General features: G+C 41.6%; 2 protein-coding genes across 3 annotated transcripts in view; one reads left to right on the forward strand and one right to left on the reverse strand.

Annotated features, from left to right (window-relative positions):
• Positions 1 to 1,380: 1,380 nt before the first annotated feature.
• Positions 1,381 to 8,655, forward strand: LOC122558552 (olfactomedin-4-like). 2 transcript variants are annotated; one of them, XM_043707281.1, is made up of 5 exons: positions 1,381 to 1,645; positions 1,798 to 1,944; positions 2,993 to 3,211; positions 3,723 to 3,879; positions 6,490 to 6,983. In XM_043707281.1, exons 1-5 carry the CDS (start codon positions 1,583 to 1,585, stop codon positions 6,669 to 6,671), a joined length of 768 nt encoding a protein of 255 aa, XP_043563216.1. In that variant the 5' UTR covers positions 1,381 to 1,582; the 3' UTR covers positions 6,672 to 6,983. The 2 variants fall into 2 exon arrangements, with proteins under 2 accessions (XP_043563216.1, XP_043563215.1); XM_043707280.1 differs by lacking the exon at positions 6,490 to 6,983 and adding an exon at positions 7,208 to 8,655 and having other exon boundaries at positions 1,395 to 1,645.
• Positions 8,656 to 11,072: 2,417 nt separating this feature from the next.
• Positions 11,073 to 24,421, reverse strand: part of LOC122558689 (testis, prostate and placenta-expressed protein-like) — a 23,712-nt gene continuing 10,363 nt past the window's right edge. Inside the window, exons 4-7 of the mRNA XM_043707481.1 lie at positions 20,436 to 20,497; positions 20,281 to 20,345; positions 20,160 to 20,192; positions 11,073 to 11,657 (exon numbers count right to left, since the gene is read on the reverse strand). Of these exons, the coding sequence (XP_043563416.1) occupies positions 11,627 to 11,657; positions 20,160 to 20,192; positions 20,281 to 20,345; positions 20,436 to 20,497 (191 nt within the window). The 3' untranslated portion in view covers positions 11,073 to 11,626. The remainder of the gene's footprint in view (positions 11,658 to 20,159; positions 20,193 to 20,280; positions 20,346 to 20,435; positions 20,498 to 24,421) is intronic.

Raw genomic sequence — 24,421 nt, forward strand, 5'->3', positions numbered from 1 at the left:
GCTAAACGATTGGGCATAAAGTTGGTAAAAACAAAATAATGTGGGAATTGTGAGGTTATTCATTTTGGAAGGAACAACAAAAGATTAGAGTATTATTTGAATGAAGAAAAGTTGCAGAATGCTGTAACACAAGGGGATTTGGGAGTACTTGGGAAGTGATTTCATTGAAACATACAGGATTATTAAGGGGCTTTACAGTGTAAATGCTGCGATGATATTACCCCTCATGAGAGGATCTATAACCAGAGGGCATAGTCTCAGAATAAAGGAACAATGACTCAAGACTGAAATTAGAGGAATTTCTTCTCTCAGAGGACTGAGAGTCTTTGGAGCTCCTTTCCCACAAAGCTCTGCAGAGACAGTCTTGGCGTACATTTAAGGCTGAGATAGATTCTTGATCAATAGAGGAATCAAGCATTGTGGGGAAAAGGCAGGAAATTGGATTTGAGGGATGTGTGATCTGCCACAATCCTATTGAATAGTGGAGCAGACTCAAGGGACTGGACAGCTTACTCTTGTTCCTATTTCTTATGGTCTATTATATGGAATCTTCCAATAGCATCTCAATTTCAAGACCTCCTTACTGCCCTAGCAGTGTCCACCTTTTCTGGTCGAACTGTCAGTCTTCCAAACCTGTGAGACCTCTGGTAGGATCAGCAGCCACACCCGATATGCAATTAAGAAGCTACCCACAGGAAGACCATGGAAGTGGGCAAACCTTTCCCGCCATTAAGGGGCTGACATTGTTCCAGATGGAAGAATATTTTCAAAGGCAGTGATTCCACCCAATATTGACAAAAATATCCGAGAGAATGTAGCTGTTCTCCTTTGAATTATGTAACAGGATCAGTTGAGAGACCAGAGGGAAATTGACTTAACATCTCATCCCAAAGACAGCACCTCTGACAGTTCAGAACTCCCTCAGTGCTGCACTGAAGATTAATCTGAATTTTGTACTGAAATCTATGAAACGGGACTGGAACCCAGGATCCCCTGATTCAGAGGTAAGACTGCTCCCATTGAACGTTGACATGAAAACAAGAGTGTGTTTGTGCATGAAGTGGGCGGGGGATTAGAGGAATTGACAGGCTATCTTTTTTTGTGCTGCGATCAGTCAATAAAGGGATTGAATAACATACAAATTGGCAAACCAAAAGCTGATTTTATAGATCTCCCTATTGATCCAACCAGTCACAGGAGCAAATCTAAGTCTGATTAGATATACAACCTCCCATTGAAAATAGGCTTCATTTCCTGTTCAATAACCAATATGGAAGCTTCAGAGAGTGAAGCACAAGAGAGTTCCTCAACTTACCAACTGAGGTAAAACCTTCCCCTTGGCGGCAGATTGAAGATCCTTCTCTATTGGAGCGGTTCTAGCGAGCTCTGGAAAGGGTGGCGCTATTGACAGACCTACCAGTGAACAGGCGATACTCCCCTCCACCCTCGATCCCCATTGAGCTCACCCGGGGAGTTCCTGTCAGGGGAGGGACCCCAGTCACTCCCACCTCCCCTTGTCCCCACCCATCTCTGTATAAATGCTGCTGCCTCCAGGACCCGCGGCTCACGTGAAGGGGCAGAGATGGTTTTGTTGACTGATGTGGGCGTGAGATTCGGCTTCTTTCTGATCCTGAGCCTTGCCTCTGTAAGTAGGTTGCGGTCGATTGCATATTGCCAGTAGAGTTGATCTCGAGTCAATCAATGATGAAGAGGCGGGAATGGACCCCAGTTTGACGGTTGTGTTTGATGCACTGCTCTTGAGATCCTGCATTGAATTGAATTCCCTCCATTCCTCAGGCGGACCGCGATGCTCGTGGGGAGGCTCGGGCAGCGAAGAGATGCTACTGCGACCTTCAGATGTCTGATGGGCCATTCCCCCACCAGCAACTCGATGAATTATACTTAATCTCTCAGAATTGCAGCTTCGAACTAAACAAACAACAGGTGAGGAGGGTGCGGCAGTCTCCCAGAAACTCCAGCCGTAAGGCTGCAGCGTCCACTCCACCACACCTCCCCCAAAAACTCTTGCACTCATATCCATCCTGTGCCCCAGCTCCTGCTGCGAAATTAATTGAGACTGTGCAGAGACGCAGGTCTGCCCCTCTCTCGCAGTTAGTGCCAGGTTAGGGAGTGCAAATTGCACATATCCCTGTTTGACCCCCTGGGCGCACCCGATTTTGGAATGGTGCAGAGCGAGGCCGTTCAGTCCATCCTGTCTGCACCAGCTGCCTGAAGAAGCATTGTGACTCTGAGGCCATTCTCTCCTGCATTTTCCTCATAACACCAACATTGTTTCTGTTTAAATAAACATCTGACCCCTTCTTGAAACTTTCCGCTTTAAAATAAATAAATTCCTCCATTTATCGAGCGCCTTTCGTGACCTCAGGGATATCCAACAGTGCCTTACAGCCAATTGAAATACTTTCTGAACGCAGAGACCTGTATGACAATGAACAAAGACAAGATGAGCTGTTTTAATTTAGTTTGAGAGACAAATCTAGGTTGGAAGAAAATCCCTGTTCATCTTCCAGTTCATTCTCCCGAGATTGCAGATTAGCCCCAGTTTACGACACATCTGAAAGAAGGCACTCAGTATAGCATTTTTCAAGACTACTTATTGCCAGCCTCGATTGTGCTCAAAAATGTGTTCACTATTGACTTCACAGGTTTACAGACTCTTAGAAATTTCTCTAACTAATTAGATTGTCACCACATGACAGGAGGAAGAATCTGTCCTGATGTTTTCTGTTCAGGAGATATGAAACCTTTCAGCTGTGAAACACTATTTGCATTGAGTTTTGTTGCTTCTTATTTTTGCACTCAAGACACACCAGTTGTTTAAAGGTAAATGGATCGGAAGATAAAATGTTGGAACAGTTTCAGAACTGACCACATCTAGCCTTCATGTCATGAGTCAAGAATGAGTCACCAGTTAAGCAATTTATATTTTAATCTCTTTAACAAAGAATCATGCTTTCTATTTATCCTCCAGTTCAATGAACCACTTGAAATTCTTGCCTACGTAGATCAGAAATTGAGGAACCTTGTGCAACGCATTAATGAATTTGAAGAAGAATATGATGGTGAACTATACAGTATCATTTCATATCGGATAATAGAGATTGAAATTGCTGAACTGAATGAATTGCTCAACCAACTTCAAGAAAAGTGTTCTCGGAACAATGATGAGAGAACTGACCTGGATACACAGGTAACCAGGGCCCAGTGTCAGCTGTGATTTTGTCGGCATGTGTATATGCACATATGAATATGTGTGTGGTGACAGGGCTTGGAGGATGGGAAGCTGCTTGAAATTCCCATGAATGAATGAAACTTAATTCATCCCAGATTGACAACCAAACTTTGTATCTTTCTGAGGAGGGGTCACTTGACTCAAAACATTAACTCTGATTTCTCTCCGCAGATGCTGCCAGACCAGCTGAGCTTTTCCAGCAATTTCTGTTTGTATTTCTGATTTATAGCATCTGCTGTTATTTAGGCTTTTACATGAGATCTTTCCCGTCAGTATGGGTCATTGAATTACATAAGAAACTTGACAAGATGACGGTAAGATTTGATTGTGTCATTAGTAACATCTGATTATTTCACTTATCCAGCCAAGTGCCAAAAATGGCTACCATGTTTCTTACATACCAACAGTGAGTAATTGAGTTGGTCTAAGGCACCATACAATTACAATTCTTCGTTTCTTTATCCAACAGGCCCAAAACATTACCAACAAAGTAGATGAATTAGAGAAATATGACCGACTTAAAGTAACTCAAGAGCACAAAAGAAATATTATCCTGAAAAGGAGTCTGACCTCGTGCCAGAATGCACTGTTAGTAACACCAACCCCATATGTCAGTCCACAGCCAGGTGAGTACAATAGGCAGAGTTGTACTATCACTGTTGTAGAGAATCTAATTACTGTCACCATAAAATGTGAGAATGAATCTTTTCTGAAGTTTTCTGTTCAGGAGATATGAAATCTTTCAGCTCTGAAACACCTATGCATTGAGTTTTTGGTCGCTTCTTGCTTTTGCACTGAAGAAACACCATTGTTTAAGGGTAAAAGGACCTCTTTACAAAAGCTGCCAGACCAGCTGAGTTTCTCCAACAATCTTTGCTTTTGTTTGTCCCTTGATATTTAATGGCTTTACCATCACTGAATTCCCCCATTACATACATCCTGGGAGTTACCACCTAGCAGAAATTGATCTGGACAGACCACATAAATGCTGTCATCAACAACTTCTGTTTTTGTCTCTTGTCCTAAACTTGGACTTGAGTAGTCAGGGTATCAGGTTGTAAGTTTGCTTGCTGAACTGGTTGATTTGTTCTCAGATGTTTCATCACCATGCTAGGTAACATCATCAGTGAGCCTCCGTGAAGCGCTGATGTTTTGTCCCACTTGTTATTTATGTGTCTTGGTCTGTTGTGGTGGATGATATCACATCCAGTTCTTTTTCTGAGAAGTTGGTAAATGGGGTCCAAACCTTTGTTTGTTAATGGAGTCCAGGTTTGAATTCAAGGCCTCGAGGAATTCCTGTGTGTGTGTCTCTGTTTAGATGTCCCAGGATAGATGTATTGTCCCAGTCAAACTAGTGTCCCTCTTCATCTGTGTATATGGATACCAGTGATAGTTGGTCATGTCTTTTGGTGGCGAGTTGGTGCTCATGCCTCCTGGTGGCTAGTTTCCTGCCCGTCTGTCCAATGTAATGTTTGTTGCAGTCCTTGCAGGACAGATGATCTAAACAAGAAGACACATCACGCCCAGAACCTCTAGCCACCCTACCATATATTAAAGATGTCTCGGAGATGATGACCAGACTACTTCTGCCCGTAGGCATCATAGTAGCCTACAACCCTACCACCACACTGAAACCGCTCCTTGTGAATTTAAATGACCCTGTACCAACAACCAGCAGAATGAACATTATATACAAAATACTCTGCAACAAACATTACATAGAGTCATAGAGATGTACAGCATGGAAACAGATTCTTCGGTCCAACCTGTCCATGGCGACCAGATATGCCACCAAAAGACATGTCCAACTATCACCAGCATCGAGACACACAGATGAAGAGGGACACCAGTGCCACTGGGACAATACATCCATCCTGGGACAGGCTAGACAAAGACATGTACTGGAATTTCTACAGCATTCAAACCAGAACTCCATTCACAAGCATATCAACTTGGACCCCATTGACCAGCCGCTCAGTAAAAGAACTAGAAATGTTGTTACCCACCACAACAGACCAAGACAGATAAATAGCAAGCGGGACAAAACACCAGCGCTTCATCGGACGTTCACTGATGATGTTACCTAGCATGGTGACGAAACATCTGAGAACAAATCTACCAGCTCAGCGAGCAAACTTACAACCTAATCCACAACCTGAACTACAAATCTTCTCCAAAATTGCAGTCAGGATATCATTTGAAAGTAAGATTAAAGAAGAACATAACTGAAAAGCAACAAGTTATGTCAAACCTGTATGAGGCCTTGATTAGACACACTCAAATGTGCATGTTCAGCTCCACATTACAAAAATGATATACAAGATCCAGAGAAATTTTATAAGGAAAAAGTGGTGGATTAGTTTCAGAACTGAACACATTTAGCCTTCACGTAATGTTCAGGAATGAGTCATCAGTTAATACATTACCCAGTGGCACCCAAGCTGTTAGTAGATTTTTTGATATTTTATGTAATCATACAGTATAAAAGGAGACCATTGGGACTAGGATGCCTCTGCAATTTCTTTGAAAGATTGATGCAATAAGTCCCATCCTGCAGCTCTATGTTGTAGCCCTGTAATGTTTTCTCTGACCTCATACCACATTATTTGTCTTATGGTATTGCCATCTCAGCTGCTTGTAAATACAGATCAACTATAAAGGCTACTTCTCTCCAAACTGCTTAATCATCTATTCGAGTAACTCCATTTGGTTTTCTTCTGACTCTCTCTCTCTCTCTCTCTCTCACTCAATCCTACATTTAAAGCACAGAGAATACAATTTAAGTCAGACAGCAAGTAAACAACGGCAGTGGTTTTCCAGGCAAGGTATAAGGTCCCACAGGTACAGTAGCTTAGTAGTTATTTCACTAAATTAACCAACAAAGGATTTTGAGATCTAATCCCACAATGCCAAATTGGGAAATTTAATTAAGTAAATTCAGGAAGAAAAGAAGCAGAAACACTGGAAATACAGAGCATCTGTGTAGAGGGGAAGAGAATTCAGAACTGTGATTTTTATCAGAACAGCAACTATATATTTGTAACCTGGCAGCAACAAAATATTCCTTCAGAAAATAGAATGTGCCACTGTGACCCCCATCTGCCCTGCCTATGTGTCTGGTCCCAAAATAAAATAAAGAATTGTGCACACTGAATTCTGAAACAAAAACAGAATTTGCTGGAGAAACTCAGGCTTAGATCATTGGACTCAAAATGTTAACTGTTTTCTCTTCACAGGTGCTGCCAGACCTGCTGAGTTTCTTCAACAATCTTTGCTTTTGTTTGTCCCTTGGTATTTAATGGTCTTACCATCACTGAATTCTCCCACTACATTCATCCTGGGTATTACTACTGAACAGAAATTGAATTGGACTAGCCACATAAATACTGAAATCAGCAATTTCTGTTTTTGTCTCTGATCCTAAATCTGGACTTAATGTAATCAGGGTATCATTCAAAAGAGGAACATAACTGAAAATCAACAAGTTATATCAAACCTGTATGAACCCCCCTAGACACATAACTGTGCACATTCAGCTCCACATTAAGGATATCAAAGGACCAGAGAGGTTCTACAAGGATAATGTGAGGGTACAACTATCTGAAAAGACTGAATAGGCTGGGATCTTTTCTTTTGAAGAATAATAGATAATGGATGCTGTTGGAGATCTCAAACTATGAAGGGTTGATCACATCAAAAAGGGAAATATCAAGTGCATTTTTGCTTTTAACATGTTTGCAAGTGCTAGGTATTATTATGGGAGAAAGTGAGGTCTGCAGACGCTGGAGATCAAAGCTGAAACTTTATTGCTGGAACAGCTCAGCAGGTCAGACAGCATCTAGGGAAAAGGAGATTCGACGTTTCGGGCACATGCCCTTCCTAGGTATTATTATGCTGTGTATATTGTTGTTTTTCCAATATAATACTTAATAGGGTTTATGGGATTTCTCACAGGGTCCTGTTCCTTTGGAAGATTAAAAGCAGTCTCCAAACCCAGGAATTCAATGCTTAATCATTTTGGAACATCCTACTCATATGGCTCCTGGGGGAAAGATCCACTGCCAGCTCCTGGGAAAGAGGATCAATACTGGCTTGTAGTTCTAACTAGTAGTAATAGATTTGGAACTAAGATTCGTGTTTACAGCTCTTATTCTAAATTCCTCACCAAAGGTACTCATAAGGACATAAACTTTCAAACCCATAATCCTCAAGGCCCTGGTGGGGTAATGTATGGAGATGCCTACTATTACAATTGCTATAACTTGGGCAAACTGTGCAAGTTTAATATGACCACACTAGGGGTCATATCTGCCACCCTGCCGTTTGCTGGTTTTAATGACAAGTTTCCATACTGTACGCTTGCTTCCTGTTACTTGTACACAGACATGGATCTGGCAACCGATGAAAATGGGCTCTGGGTCCTCTATTCAACTACATTCAGTTTTGGAAATTTAATTGTCAGTCAACTCAATACGACTGACCTTTCACTGCTTGAAAGCTGGAACACCACCTTATTCAAACGATCAGCATCCAATGCCTTTTTGGTGTGTGGGATTGTGTATGCAACTAGATATGTGAGTCCTGAAATAGAAGAAATCTTTTATATGTTTGACACAACCAGTGGAGTCGAACAATATAATTTGAAAATCCAATTCCGAAAAATCTTGCCTGGCATTCAGTACATGAACTACAACCCACGGGATAAGAAGTTGTATGTGTACAGTGATGCATATGTTATTAGTTACAGTTTAACATTTGAATAACGTGTGACCAGAAATCCTAAGAATCAAGCAACAGAAGGGAACCTATTCAGGTCCAGCTAATAATAGGATGCCATATGCACAAAGCTATATTTAGAGACAATACTTAACAGTATTGCTTGAAATGAAATGAAATGCTGGAAATGCTCAGTAGGTCAAGCAGCATCTATGGAAGTAGAAACAGTTAACATTTCAGTTTGACAGCCCTTTAACATCTGTATGGTCTTTGCAGTAATTCACAATTGCCTGGTCATTATTAAGATTGCAGCAATTTGTATGGATATGTAATGTTTGAAACCATCTCAGTTAGGACTGGATGAGGTGTAGTTTGAAATAATTCAATACAAATATTAATTCAATATTGTTCCTTTGAATTTAGTATGCAATGTAACCACAACATGTAACAGGTAACTCAGGTGAATCTGATAGTAGAACAAAATGAGATTGATGTAACTACTGGTACTTTGGTCTATGTACGTTAACATTTAACATTTTGCAGCATTGAAACTTCACTTTCAAATGAATGCTTTTAAAGATTAATAACAGTTACTGTACATGAATAATCAAAACTTGTTGATTTCAATTTATTAAAAACATTATAAATCGGATCTAATATTAAAGTGAAAAACTATGGTGAGGTAATTTCTCTTTATTAAAGAATATGTTTTCTACAGTCTGGACAAAGCATACACATAGTAGCCTTTATCATTTGAGTCTTGTGTTGTTGCAGATTAATACAAGTCAGTAAGAAGAACAAATTCATGATCAGTCTGATATACTATAAACCAGCTTTCCATATTATTTCCCTCCACTGATTATTGCGCTAGGTATTCAATTAATGGCAGCAACCATTTTGTGTCAGCTCAAGCTTTGGATGTTCCAAGCTGTTGAACCAATAATATTGAAAGAATAACAATATATTTCCAAGATGGAATGATGCAATTTGGAGGGAAACTTGGAAGTGTGGAATTTCCATGTCACAGCTGTCCTTATTCTTCTCAGTGATAGTAGCACATTTGGAAGGTGCTGTGAAGGAATTCTTGGCAAGTTACAGCATTGCATCTCATAGATGATATACAATGCTGCCATTGTACACCAGTGGTGGAGGGAGTGAATTTGAAGATGCTGGATTCCAGTTAAGTTTATGGTGAACAATGATTCCCAGGATGTGAGACAAGGCTTCAGTCAGTTGAAAGATTTGAAATCAGACACCTTTAAAGCTACACAGATATATTTGTTTATATAGTCACTAAAATAATACAGGACATATGGATTTTGTATAGGGGATAGGTTGGTGTTTTAAATGTATAGATTAGATTCCAAACAGTATGGAAACAGGCCCTTCAGTCCAACAAATCCATACTGACCCTCCAAAGAGTAACCCACCCAGATCCATTACCTTACCCCTATCTTTACCCCTGACTAATGCACCTAACACTATGGGCAGTTTAGCATGGCCAATTCACCTGACCAGCACATCTTTGGATTGTGGGAGGATACCCATGCAGATACAGGGAGAATGTGCAAAATCCACAAGGAGAGTCGCCTGAAGTTGGAATTGAACCCAGGTCCCTGGTGCTGTGAGCCGGCAGCGCTAACTGCTGAGCCATTGTGTTGCCCCAAATATAATAAGTCAGTAAGCCTTATTTTCATTTATTATTTGGAATTTACTTAAGATTTCTAAAGGCAAAGAGAATCTGGGAGCTAAACATAGATGAGCACCACGAAGTCCAAGAGGTGAGTACCATTTCGTTTATCTATTAAATTCCATGTACTAGGATAGGCAACCTGTGGTCAGTCTCCCTCCCTCTCCTGACTTTCTCAGTGAGGCAGCAACCTCTTCTTCCAGCCTCTGATTCCCCCATGCCACCAACAGACTTGGAGGCTTCCAATCCCACGCCCAAGTAGCTGCGTTCAGGACTCAGGCTTAATAAATACGTCATCTGTCCTAAGATAATCTGCCAGGAGAATCAGTCAGTTCCATAAAAATACATAAAAATTGCAAAATGGAAAAGTTTGTTTCGTCCAATCAGTGTCAGTTTCTACTCTTTGCACATGCAAATCAATTTAACCAAATCTTACATCAACATCAAATCTTACAAAACTCAAAAATTACATCACTGACTGTCTCAACCCACTATCTAACCTAATGTTGAGTAACGGAGATTTTAAAAAGCATTCAAAATCATGAAATAGGTGGACAGAGTGGATAGGGAGAAAAAGAAAAGTTGAGAAGCAGAAGAGGTTGATTTAAGATAATTGGCAATAGGACCATAGATAATATGAGCAAAAACACTTTATGAAGCCTAAGAGTGTGGTGGAGGCAGACTCAGTCTTTAATTTCTCAGGAAATTGGATAATTTTCCGTAGAGAATGATTTGCAATGCTATCAGATAAAGGAAGGAGTGTAGGATTTACTGAGTTGTCCTTGCAGAGGCTTTGTTCAAACACACGGGGCTAAATAGCCTCCTGTGTAATTACATCAGCTATTATTCCTAGATCTGAGTTCTACAACTGTCAAAAGGTTTTTATTTCTTTCTGTTCAGATTCCATTAATTTAAATGGGGGAGATGCTGATTTAGTAGTAATGTCACTGGACAAGTAATCTAGAGACCCAGATCAACACTCAGGGGATACAGACTCAATCCCGTCAAGCTGATGAATTTTAAAATCAATTTGTAAAATCTGAAATTGAAAGCTAGTGTCAGTAATGGTGTCAATAATAAAAATGCATCTGGTTCACTAATATCCTTTAGGGAAGGAAATCTGCTAGTTACCTGGTTAGACCTAAATGTGACTCCAAATCCACAGCAACGCAGTTGCCTCTTAACTGTCTTGCAAACCAGTCAGTTCAAGGGCAACCAATGATTGGCAATATTACTGCCCTTGCTCAAGACGCTCCCATGCTGTGATAGAATAAGAATGTGATGTTGATGTTGTTCACTCGTCCAATTGCTGCTGTGCAAATCAGTCCAGTGATTTGTATCTGATATAAGTTGCACATTATATAGCTGTATGCAGTAGAGGTGAATATATGGAACAGACCTTTAGGATAGAATATAACTGTCTCTTCAGATGTTAAACATTTATAACACAGGCAGGAAATAATAGAAAACAGAAATCACTCGACAATTTAACGTCTGAAATGTGTTCTGGCATTCAGTTAGACATGGCTGCACTGTATCTTAACTTCGTCTGCCCACCTTGGTTCCAGAATCTTTAATACAATCATAAAACATATAACCTATCACAGTTTGTGATATAATGTAATGATCCTTCAACGTGATGTACTGCGTGATGAGTGAAAAAGAATTGTGTTCTGCCTTGAGCCCAAAATGCAGAATGTGGCTGACGTAAGAATTTGAGGCAGGTGACATTATAAGTGTATTAGATATCAGCAAGTTACAGGAAAGCATGATCAATAAAGAAAAGCACCAGTACCAGGTCACTTCCATAGAGTTTACTAATTGAAAAATAAAATATGCTTTTAATATTGAATGAGAATTGTTTACTTATATGAAATTATTTTATCAGCTCCTATTGCTGCAGCAAATCTAGTAACAGATTCCACGATGATAATTTCTGCTCATTGTTTCTGAACCCACGATGTGCTCTAGTACCAAGGTTGCTGGAAGGAAGTACGGCTACAAAACATAATATATTATTAAAGGCAATTCTGAGTCTTGGGTGAATAGAATGAATTAGCTCACCACGCTTAATACTAAAATATACTCATGGTAACTGGTGTAGATCTTACCCACACATATTTTGCTTCTGTCTTCACTATAAAGGATACAAACATCACTTGAGTAATAGCTATAAATCAGGATGTGGAAGGGAGAGAGGAACTTACTAAAATTACAATCATGAGGGAAGGGATGCTGCAATCCTTTATAAGAGTCAAAACGTATGGCACTGGAAAAGGTCCGGGCAACATCTGAGGAGCAGGAGAGTTGACGTTTCAGGCATCAGGAATGCGAGAGGGCAGGGGGCTGAGAAATAAATGGGGGGGTAGGGGTGTGGCTGGGCGAGAAGGTAGCTGGGAAGGTGAGAGGTTGATGCAGATGGGGTGGGTAACAGTGATAGGTCAGTGGTGAGGGTGCAGCGGATAGGTGGGAAGGAAGGTGGACAGGGAGGGCAGGTCAAGAGAGTGGTGCTGAATTAGAAGGTTGAATCTGGGATGAGGTGGGGGTAGGAAAGATTTGAAAACTGGTAAAATCGATGTTGACGCCATGTGGTTGAAGGGTCCCAAGGCGAAAGTAGAGGCATTTTTTCTTCAGTTGTCTGGTGGCTTGATTTGGTGGTGAAGGCCCAGGACTTGCATGTCCTTAGGGGAATGGGGGGGCGGGGGGGGTGGTGTTGAAGCAGTCGGCCACAGGGCTGTGGGGTTATTTGGTGTGCGTGTCTCAGAAATGTGCCCTGAAATGCTCCGTGTGTTGGCATCCTGTCATCCCGATGTAGAGGACACCAAATTGAGTGCAACAGACACTGGGGGTGGGTGTGCAGGAAAATCTCTGCCAGACATGATAAGATCCTTTTGGGCCTTGAATGGAGATATGGGCGCAGGTGTTACACCTTCTGCAGCAGCAAGTGAAGTTACAAGGAGTGGAGGGTGGGTTGGTAGTCCATGAACCTAAGGAGGGAGTAATGGAAGGTATGGTCCCTGTGGAATGCAGATAGGGATGGGGAGGGAAATATATTTTTGGTGATGGAAATGGCAGAGGATAATGTGCTGTATTAGTGAGTTTTGAGAATGTTTATAGCTCAGGTTGAGGTTCTGGATGTAGCTTTGCTCGCTGAGCTGGAAGGTTCATTTTCAATGTTTCGTCATCATACTAGGTAACATCATCAGTGAGTCTCCGGATGAAGCACTGGTGGCATGGTCCACTTTCTATTTATGTGTTTAGTACAGTTCTTGCAAGGTATTTTGAAAATGACATTAGTTTTGCTTGTTGTTTGTACAGGGTCGTTCAAGTTCATTAGCTGCTGTTTTAGTGTGTTGGTGGGTTTGTGGGCCACCATGATGCAGTCTGTCAGTCATTTCTGAGATGTCTTTGATGCAGGGGAGAGTGGCTCGGGTTTCTGGACATGTTTTGTCTGCTTGTTGGGGTTTGTTGCTGAGAAATCAGCGGACTGTCTTCCTTGACTACCTGTTCTTTTTGAATACACTGTAGAGGTGATTTTCCTCTGCTTTGCATAGTTCCTCTGTGCTGCAATCTGTGGTGGCTTGTTGAAATAATGTTCTAATGCAGCTTCATTTGTGGGTGTTGGATGATTGCTTCTGTAGTTCAGTATTTGGTCAGTATGTATTGTTTTCCTGTAAATGCTGGTTTGAAGTTCCCCATTGGCTGTTCACACTACTGTGACATCCAGGAATGGTAGTTTGTTGTTGTTTTCCTCCTCTTTAATGAACCTTCCAGCACAGCGAGCAAACCTACATCCAGAATACGCTGTATCCAGAGATTACTGGGGTGGAAGGTGGGACCGTTGGTGGTGGTGGTGGGGTTCTATCTTTTTGTGGTTGGAAGGCTGGGCTCAAGGGCGGAGGTGTGGGAAGTGGAGGAGATATGCTGGAGGGCATTGTTGACGGTGTGGGAGGGGAAATTGTGGTCCTTGAAATAGGAGGCCATCTGGCTTATCCAGGAGTGGAACGTCTCCTCCTGGGAGCAGATACGGCAGAGGTGGAGGAATTGGGAGTAAGAGATTGCGTTTTTATAGGAGGGGAGGTAGGAAGAAGTGTAGTCAAGGTAGCTGTGGGAGTTGATGAGTTTAAAATAGATGTCTATGTTGATTCGGTCATTGGCAATAGAGATGGAGAGGTCCAGGAAGGGGAGGGGAGGGTGGTGTCAGAGGTGATCCATGTGAACTGAAGGTCAAGTTGGAAGGTGTTTGTGAAGTTGATGAACTATTCAATCTCCTCATGGGAACACGAGGTGGCGCCAATACAGTCATCAATGTCGCGGAGGAATAAGTGGGGGATGGCGCCAGTGTAACTGTGGAAGATGGACTGTTCCATGTATCCTATGAAGAGGCAAGCATAGCTAGGGCCCATGCGGATTCCCATGGCTGTCCCTTTGGTCTGAAGAAAGTGGAAGGAATTCAAAGAAGAAGTTGTTGAGGGTGAGGACCAATTCTGCCAATCGAATGAGTGTGTTGGTGGAGACATAATGGTTGGGTTGGTGGGAGAGGAAGAAATGAAGGGCTTGGAGGCCTTTGCCATTGTGGATGGACGTGTACAGGGACTGGATGTCCATGGTAAAGATGAGGCACTGGCAGCCGGGGAAACAAAACTCATGGAGGAGGTGGAGGCCATGGGTGGTGCCCCGAATGTACATGGGGAGTTCCCGGACCAAGGGGGACAGGATGGTGTTGGGATATGAGGAGATAAGTTTAGTAGGGTATGAGCCTGGTCAATCTATTGCATTCAGATATAAATAAACATTATAGGAAAACAAGTAAGTGATTGTTTGGTGAGTATTTTGCTCACTTCCCTTACCTTTTAAAGCCCATCAAAGACAATTACCAAAAGCATTAGGAAAGTTTCCAAAAGGTAATCTTATTTGGAGTAGCAGAGTTTATTAATTATAAAGTAATTAATAAAAATAAATTAATTGAGACACAATAAGGATGACAGGGAAGGTGATGTGCTGCACATATAGGATGTGGGAGCTCTTGGATGCTTCAGTGGCCCAATGAACTTTAGCTTAGAGTTTATGAGTTGGGGGTGGAGCTGCAATCACTGATCCAACAGGGAGGGGGAAACCTACTCTGAAAACATTATTCCAGGAGTGACCACAACCCTTAGAAGAGTCTTCCAATTTGGTCATTGATCAGGAACAGGAGGATATGAGTGTGAGTAAGACAGTTTTGTCAGGATATGGCCCCTCTGCTCAAGGCTGGAGGAGAATGTGGTGTGAGTTGAAGGATTCAGTTGCCATGGTCCATGTAGATATGAACGACATGGTCCAGCCAAGAAAAGGGCTTATGCATAGGCAGTATGAGGAGCGAGGCAGTAAATTAAAAAGCAGAATCTCAAAGATAATAATCAAGAAATGAGCCATGAGCAAACTGACATAGAACAAATAAAGTTAAAGAAATGAATACATGGCTGAAAGAAAGATGAGAGAGAAATGGGTTCTATTAAGGTGCAGCTAACTTAAGTGAACTGGCAAATTGGGTTAGGGATAGATCAACAGAGGAACAGAGATGCAGTGGCAGACATTTGAGGGGATATTTTAGAATGCGTGGAAAGGTACACTCCGACAATAATGAAAATGATCAACCTGAAGAGAAAGAATATACAGTAATTGTGTGAAGATGGTGGCAAGTCAGAAGACTGGACAGAATGTAAAAACATGAAAGAATGATTAAAAGCACAATAATGAGAGAAGAAAATAGATGGCAAAAGAAAGCAAGCTAGAAATATAGAGGTAGTGAGAGTTTCTGTAAAGATTTTAAAAAGGAAAAGATTATTTAAGTGAGCAATAGTCCCTCAGAAAGTGAGTTTGGGGAAATTAATAACAGAAAATGAGAAAATAACATGAATTCAACAGCTAATTTGCACAGGTCTTCATTGCTGAGGATACAAGTAACATTGAAAAATAGCTGTGAATCAGGAAATGGAAAGGAGGGAGGAATTTAAGAAAATTATGATTACTCGGGAAGTGGTACTAAGCAAATGATGAAGCTATGTGCTGCCAAGTCCCTAGGTTATGATTGGGTTTTTCAGCCTTGGGTTTTTAAAGACATAGCTAGTGAGATGGTTGATGCATTGGTTTTAATTTTACAAAATTCTATAGATTTGGGGAGGGTTCTATTAGAATGAAAATAGTGAATATAAGATGTTCATTTAAAAAAAGCAAAATACTACAGGGCAGTTAGCTTAACGACTGACATCAGGAAAATATTCAAAGTTTGTTATTATGATTATTGTTAATAAAATTCTTGCAAACAGAATACAATGTAGGAAAATTGTGAATTGTTCACTCAGGCAGGAAGAATTAAGAGAGCATATTAGGAATATAGGAATAGGCCATTCAGCCCCTTAAGGCTGTTCCACCATTCAATGAAATCATGGTTGCTCTGTGGCCTAACTTCATATACCTACCTTTAGCCCATACCCCTTAATGCTTTTGTCTGACAGATTTAAAATTAACAATTGATCCAGCATCCACAGCCACTTGTGAAAGAGAGCTAAAAACATCCACCACCCTTTTAGTGTAGAATATTAGAAAAAATGGTGGGAGACTGCAGAGCTCTGAGGTGCAGGGAATCAGGCAGATCTATTGCATAAAGTGCAAAAGGTTAGTTTTGCAACCACAGAAGTAACTAAGAAAGCTAATGGAATATTATTATTGATTTCAAGGAGAATCGAATACAAAGTACGGATGTTAGACTTCAATTACATAGGGCATCTGTAAGATCATCTCTAGAGAACTATGTACAGAACTGATTTGGAGATGCCGGTGTTGGACTGGGGTGTACAAAGTTAAAAATCACATAACACCAAGTTATATTCCAACAGGTTTAATTGGAAGCACATTAGCTTCCGGAAGCTCCGAAAGCTAGTGTGCTTCCAATTAAACCTGTTGGACTATAACCTGGTGTTGTGTGATTTTTAACTATGTACAGAACTGGCTTCCTGATTTGAGGAAACAAGTACATACACTGGAAGCACTTCAGAGAAGGTTTACTAGACCAATAGAGTCATAGAGATGGACAGCATGGAAACAGATCCTTCGGTCCAACTTGTGCATGCCGACCAAATATCCCAACCCAATCTAGTCCCACCTCCCAGCACCCGGCCCATATCCCTCCAAACCCTTCCTATTCATATACCCATCCAGATGCCTTTTAACTGTTGCAATTGTACCAGCCTCTACCACTTCCTCTGGCAACTCATTCCATACACGTACCACCCTCTGCGTGAAAAAGTTGCTCCTTATGTCTCTTTTATATCTTTCCCCTCTCGCTCTAAACCTATGCCCTCTATTTCTGGATTCCCCTACCCCAGGGAAGAGACTTTGTCTATTTACCCTATCCATGCCCCTCATAATTTTATAAACCTCTATAAGGTCACCCCTCAGTCTCCAATGCTCCAGGGAAAACAGCTCCAGCCTATTCAACCTCTCCCTATAACTCAAATCCTCCAATCCTGGGAACATCCTTGTAAATCTTTTCTGAACCCTTTCAAGTTTCTAAAACTGAAGATAAGACTGAAACATTTGCAGCAATCTTCAGCCAGAAGTGCCATGTGGATAGGTTATCTCAGTCTTCTCTAGTGGTCCCCAGATGGCAGTCATCAGTCAATTTGATTCACTCCACATGATATCAAGAAATGGTTGGAGTGACTGGGCACTGCAAAGGCTACAGGTCCTGACAACATTCCAGGTATAGTACTGGAGACTTGGGCTCCAGAAAATGCTGCTCCTCTAACCAAGCTGTTCCAGTGCAGTTACACCACTGGCATCTATCCTACAATGTGGAAAATTGCACCGGTATGTCCTGCTCACAAAAAGCAGAGCAAACGCAAGTGGCCAATTACCAACCTGTCAGTCTACTTTCGATCATCAGTAAAGTGATGGAAGATGTCAGCAATTGTGCTGTGAAACAGCACCTGCTCAGCAATAACTTGATCACTGACACCTAGTTTGGTTCTACCAGGGCCATTCAGCCTCCTTAGGGGACTACCATTGACTAGAAGCTCAACTGGACTCGCCATATAAAATCAGTGGCTACAAGAACTAGTCACAGGCTATGAATACTGCAGCAAGTAACTCACCTCTTGATTCCTAAAAGCCTTCTACTAAGAGAGTGATGGAATACTCCACACTTGCCTGGTGGAGTTCAGCTCCAACCACACTCAAGCAGCTTGACACCATCCAGGACAAAACAGCCACTTGATTAGCACCACACCCATAAACATTCACTTCCTCCCCCACTGATGTTCAGTTGCAGCAGTCTGTACTATCTACAAGATACACTGCAGAAATTCACCAAAGATCCTGAGACAGCACCTTCCAATCCCATGACCATTTCCATTATGACAGCAGATACATGGAACACTACCACCTGCGAGTTTCTCTCCAAGCAACTCACCATCCTGATTTGCAAATATATTAACATTCCTTCACTGTCACTGGATCAAAATCCTGGAATTCCCTCCTGAACGCCATTATGGATCAACGACAGTACATGGACTGCAGCAGATCAAGAGGGCAGCTAACCATCACCTTCTCAAGGGCAACCAGGAATGGGCAATAAATGCTGGCCAGCCAGCAACACCCATGTCCCATGAGTGAATAAAAAATAACTGGGTGGATTGCCTTATGAGGAAATGTTGGACAAACCACACTTGCGCTCACTGCAAAAGTGGAGAGGTAATTTGACTGGAAGATATGTGATTCTGAGGGATATTGACAGGATGATTGTGGAAATGGTCTTTCCTCTTGTGTGAGAATCTAGAGCTACCTGTCAGCCATTTAAATACATGGACTTTTTTTTAAAACCTCACATGGTTATGAGTCTTTGGATTTCCTTTCCTCATATTTAGATTAGATTAGATTACTTACAGTGTGGCAACAGGTCCTTCGGCTCAACAAGTCCACACCGACCCGCCGAAGCGCGACCAATTCCCCTACATTTACCCCTTCACCTAACATTACGGGCAATTTAGCATGGCCAATTCACCTAGCCTGCACATTTTTGGACTGTGGGAGGAAACCGGAGCCCCCGGAGGAAACCCACACAGACACATGGAGAATGTGCAAACTCCTCACAGACAGTCGCCTGAGGTGGGAATTGAACCCACAACTCTGGTGCTGTGAGGCAGCAGTGCTAACCACTGTGCTACCATGCCACCCACCCCTTCTGTTTAAGTATGAATGTCTTGCTTTACCCTTCTGTCTTTTTCCTTTGAGGTATCCAAATGGTGCCTCTTGACCCAGTAGAGGAGGAACACCATGAAGGGCCATTCTTGACAGGCAAGAAGCTGAAAGGTTATTAGGATAGGGCAAGACTACGGAGCAATCAGATCAGCCATGATCTGAGTTGAGGATGAAGCAGATTCATGGGGCCCGAGCAGATTCTGCATCTAGTTTGAGTGTCCATACGTAAGTTAGTGCTGAACATCTCAGGCTGCTTGATTTTAAACAGCAGGTTTTCTGATTGGCTTCCTAATACATTCATTTGTTCATAAGTGTTCAGCAATGTTCCTTCCAAACTGCGCAGTCATTCGGCAAATTTAAAGGCTAAATAAATATAAATAAATAAACCGTGCAATAGATATTTAAGGGGCCCATTGCTATCAAGATTTTTGCTTTCAGAGTCCTTTGCAGTGAAACTTGTGTCCTGCCTCAATGTCGAGCAAGCAGACACCTGCACAATCTTAGCTCAATGCCCTGGGTACACAGTAGTTGTACCCAGTGTCTCATCATATGCTCAGGCTGCCTCTAATCCATCCTTCAAGATACATTATCAGTAACTGATTTTCTGGCCATAAGTGTGAGAAGTGTGATGGTACTGTGTCTTCACCATCATCCCTTCATGGTGTTTCTCCTCTACTGGGTCAAGATGCACCATTTGGATACCTCAAAGGAAAAAGACAGAAGGGTAAAGCAAGACATTCATACTTAAACAGAAGGGGTGGGAAGTAGGAAGTGAAAAGAAAGAATAGGAATTATCTTTAATGGTTTCAAGTCACTAGTGGAAGCAGAAGGATTCAGTGGTGCGTATTCCAGAAATGACCACTATGGTGTCCTTTTTGGGAACACCTGTGCTTCTCTCATTAACTCCTGTTGCCTCCAGCTGTTTAGAACTTTGTCCTGGAAGGCGCAGGGAAGTATGTCAATTAATATGGTACAATCCAGTTGAGTGATGTAGCTGTCATAGAAGAAAAGATGGCTTTGTGTGAAAGCTGTGAGATATGTTTTGGGACTGGAAATTGGGTGAGGGTAGGATGAATATTACAGTAGTGAGTACTGCAGATGTTGGATCAGAGTCAAGATTAGAGTGGTGCTGGAAAAGCACAGCAGGTCAGGCAGCTTCCGAGGAGCAGGAAAATCGATGTTTCGGGCAAAAGCCCTTCATCAGGAATGAGAAAATACCAATACCTAAGAGTGCTGTACTACAAAATCAAACACAAGTACCTGAATGGACTGGATAACCTTCTGTATCGGTTCCTGTTGAAAATGGGGGGAAAGGGAACATTGTAAGTAAATAGTTAGACTTAGGCAGGAATTTGATTGAACAATCTTTATGTAGTCTTACCAAGTTTCATACGGGATAGGTTTCTGATCATATTTGGAAACCGATGGCTCTGAATGAAGGTGATACTGAAAAGTGACACAGTGGTTATTTTAAAACTCTAACAGGGGAATAATATAGCAATAGCACAACGAGAGAAAACGAAATTTTGAATCTACCTTCCAGGACTGGGTAATGTTGGGTTTCAAATATCTGACTGCATAACCAGAGAAGTGTACATCTGAAAGGAACAGAAAAAATAGTCAGTGGTCAGTGGACACACCCAAAAGTACTATATACTATATTATACTGAACTTAGGTATGAAATAACTCAGGGAAAGTGGTGGCACAACAATAATGTAATGAGATAAGTAAAGAAGCCCTCTGGGCACATGGGTTCCAATCCCACCTCAGTATCTAGTAGAATTTGGATTCCATTAATAAAACTAGAATTGAAAGGTAGTCAGTAATGCTATCATGGAACTACTATTAATTGCCATTAAAAACCCATCAGGTTCACTTAAGTTCTTAAATCTGCCACCTTTACCAGATCTGAAGGATGTTGTTAAACTTGAGAGGGTGCAGAAAATATTTACAAGGATGTTGCTGGAACTGAAGGGTTTGAGTTACAGGGAGAGGCTGAATAGGCTGGGGCTTTTCTCCCTGGAGCATTGGAGGCTGAGGGATGACCTTTTGGAGGTGTATAAAATCATGAGGGGTATAGATAGGTCTTTTTCCTAGGGTGAGGGAGTCCAAAACTAGAGGGCATACATTTAAGGTGGAAGGGGAAAGATTTAAGAAGGATCTAAGAGGTAACTTTTTGGCACAGAGCGTGGTACAAGTATGGAACAAGCTGCCAGTAGAGGCAGTACAATTACAACACTTAAAAGGCACGGTTTAGAGGGATATGAGCCAAATGCTGGCAAATAGGACTAGTTCCATTCAGGAGACGTGGCTGGAAAGAACGGATTGGACTGAAGGGTCTGTTTCCATGCTGTCTGACTCTAGGGGTATTAAAATATCACCAACTATTACAAATGATTAAGATGCCAGAATGAAAAAGAGCAGATTTTAGAGATCTAAAAATTGAACTGGAGTACACTGATTGGAAATGCATTTTAGTGGATAAAACAGTTGATGAAGAATGGAAACATTTTCAAAGAGAGATGAATAGTGTGCAATCTGGATACATACTCACAAGGAATAAATACAGAATATCCAGCTAGAGTAGCCTGGATGATTAGGATATTGATGAGAAAGTAAGAAAGGAAAAGGAGACATATGATACACACCAGAATAATAATAGCAAAAGAAATCAGGAAGAGTTTCTCAAATGCAGAAGAAAGGCTAAGGGTGGAATAAGGAAGCATGAGCAAAGGATGGCAGGCTGCAGTAAAACACATAGTAAAATGTTCTTCAAACATATCAATAGTAAAAGATTAGTGAAGGATAGAATGGAGCCAAGGAGCAGGTAAGCTGGTCACTGAAGAAAAGGTATAGCAGTGGTACTAAGTAATTATTCTGCTTCTGTCTTTACCAAATTAGAAAATGATGACAATGGCCCAGTTGAAAATGTGGGTGTTGAGCAACTGAACAACTAGTCATAAATAAAAAAAAAGAGTTGCTATAAAGGCTGGATGGGGGGATCCAAGATGGCGGCGACCCAACAAGTCTGAGTCAAGAGTGCTTCCCCCCAAGACTTGGGCAAAGTGGGCCACCCACCGCCACCACACTCACCAAATCATTTAAAATAGCTGTTTAATTTAATTAGTTGCTTAGAATTAAATTTAAACAATCTAATCTTTAGTAAAAATGACTAAATGGAAGGGACCCCGCAGCTCTCAGCAAGCAGGAACCCCTCCCCCACCCTTTCCAGCTGCAGCAGAGGCGTTCGCAGCTGCCCCAGGGGACTTACCTACGGTGGCAAGCCTTGTGGAAATCATCTCTAAACTGGATGCGAAGATCGACGCTTTTATTGAAGAATCCTGAAGCTGATGGGACTCACTCTCAGCCGCGCTGCAAAAGCACGACCGAGATATTAAAGAAATCGAGCGCCGAGTCGGAGGGGCAGAGCTAAAGGCCGCGACCTCTGAAACTACAGTGCAATCGACCGTGGATCAGGTCCAGACTCTCGAACAGCGAGTCCGGACCTTAGAGAATCATATTGATGACCTCGATAATCGAGGTCGTCGAAATAATATTCATTTGCTGGGCCTTCCGGGAAGAGGAAGGCCAGCTTACAGCGCTTCTCGAGCAGTGGCTGCCATAGCTTTTAAATCTGGAGGCTGGATCAGGCCAGATAAGGGTAGAATGGGCCTACAGGGTCGCAATACGCGGGCCCTGCTCGAACCAGCATCCCCGCCCGGTCCTGTTCCGGCTGCAGAGCTATAAGAAGAAGCAGATACTCCTAGAAGCCTCCAGAAATCTTGGAAAAGATTCCCAAGCCATGATCTATAAAGGATCCAAGATCATGTTATTCCAGGACTTTTCCCCAGCTCTGGTCCGAAACAGGAAGGCATTCGATGAGGCGAAGAAGTGTTTAAGGGACTTAAATATTCAGTACTCCTTACGCTACCCAGCAACGCCACGCTTTAACCACGAAGGATCCGTGTATAACTTCGGATCGCCGGAAAAGGCTAAGGAATTTTTGGACTCTCTTAGATAAATTGTAAGAGATTATATATGTTGGTTTGCCTTCCCCCCACTCCAGTTTATATCCCCCCCTTTTTCTTTTTTCTTACCTTACTGTATAATATTATCTTGGGGGGTGGGGAGAGGGATTTATTTATTTGTTCTCTATTTAACGATTTTCTCCCCACCTTGGTTTTTTTTATTATTCAATGTATGTATGTGTGTATGTATATATGTGTGTATGTATATATGTATGTATATGTATATGTGTATATATATATATATAAACCGGGGGGTTTAGTTAATGTTGGTGGGAGGAGGTGGTTACCTTATTCTATTTTACCTCTGTCTCTAGGAGCGGGGTTATTTTTCCCTTGTTATTTTGTATTATTATATTTAATTATTATTTGTTGAGATTGTAATTTTATGGTTATATATGTTTATCCATTATATTAGCATTACCAAATATATCCAAGTGTTGGTGTGGGTGGGGGTAGGGTGCTCACTGTTAACTCTAGCTTTGTATTATATCTGAATTTTCCTCATCCTATTGAGGAGCGCCTGGGTCAAGGGTGGGGCATTGGTTGGATGAGGATACGATGGACCTTTGGAAAGGAAGTGACACCCCCTGGGAACAAGGGGGAAAATCTCCACTTAAATACATTTTTTTTTATGATTTAGAAATAGATTTTTATTATACTGTTGTGAGTGTATTAGAGAGCCTTTATTTTTGTGAATTTTATATGCTCTATGCTCGGGATGTTCTGGATAGGGTTTCCCCTCCCGAGGGGTCTTGGATTTGCCCGGACGATTATGGTTGATCAGTCGGTTAAGTGGTGCACCTGGAATGTCAAGGGGAGTAATTCGCCAGTCAAAAGGAAGAAAATATTATCAAATCTCAAGAAAGAAAGAGTTGATATAGCTCTCCTACAGGAAACACATCTGTTGGATAAAGAACACTTGAAATTACGACAGAGTGGATTTGATCAGGCCTTTTTTTTCTTCTTTTAGCTCAAAAAGTAGGGGAGTTGTTATTCTTATTCGGAAGAATTTCCCTTTCAAAATCCTAAATCAGATAAAAGACGAATCTGGATGATATATTCTGATTAAAGCCCTTATAAATGGAGCGGAATATGGGATTTTAAATTTGTACTGCCCCCCGGCACACCCCTTTAAATTTATAACAGAAGCCTTCTCAAAATTGATGGCTCTTGGTGCCTATCATACAATTATGGGGGATACTTTAATTGTATTATGGATCCGGAAATAGATAGGATTCCCAAGAGTACTGCAGGAGTATCTCCCAGATCTAGACAATTGGTGGGTCTGAACAAAGAATTAGGATTAATAGATGTATGGAGATGTCTTCATCCACAGGGCAGAGATTTTTCTTTTTACTCCAATCCACATAAATGTCATACCAGAATTGATATGTTTTTTGCCCCCTTGATTTTTTAAAATTCCATATCATCCTGTAAAATAGGTCGTATAGCAATTTCCGACCACGCTGCTGTATATATGGAAACCAAGGCGA

This window comes from Chiloscyllium plagiosum, chromosome 17 (genome assembly GCF_004010195.1).
Source record: "Chiloscyllium plagiosum isolate BGI_BamShark_2017 chromosome 17, ASM401019v2, whole genome shotgun sequence".
NCBI lineage: Eukaryota > Metazoa > Chordata > Chondrichthyes > Orectolobiformes > Hemiscylliidae > Chiloscyllium > Chiloscyllium plagiosum.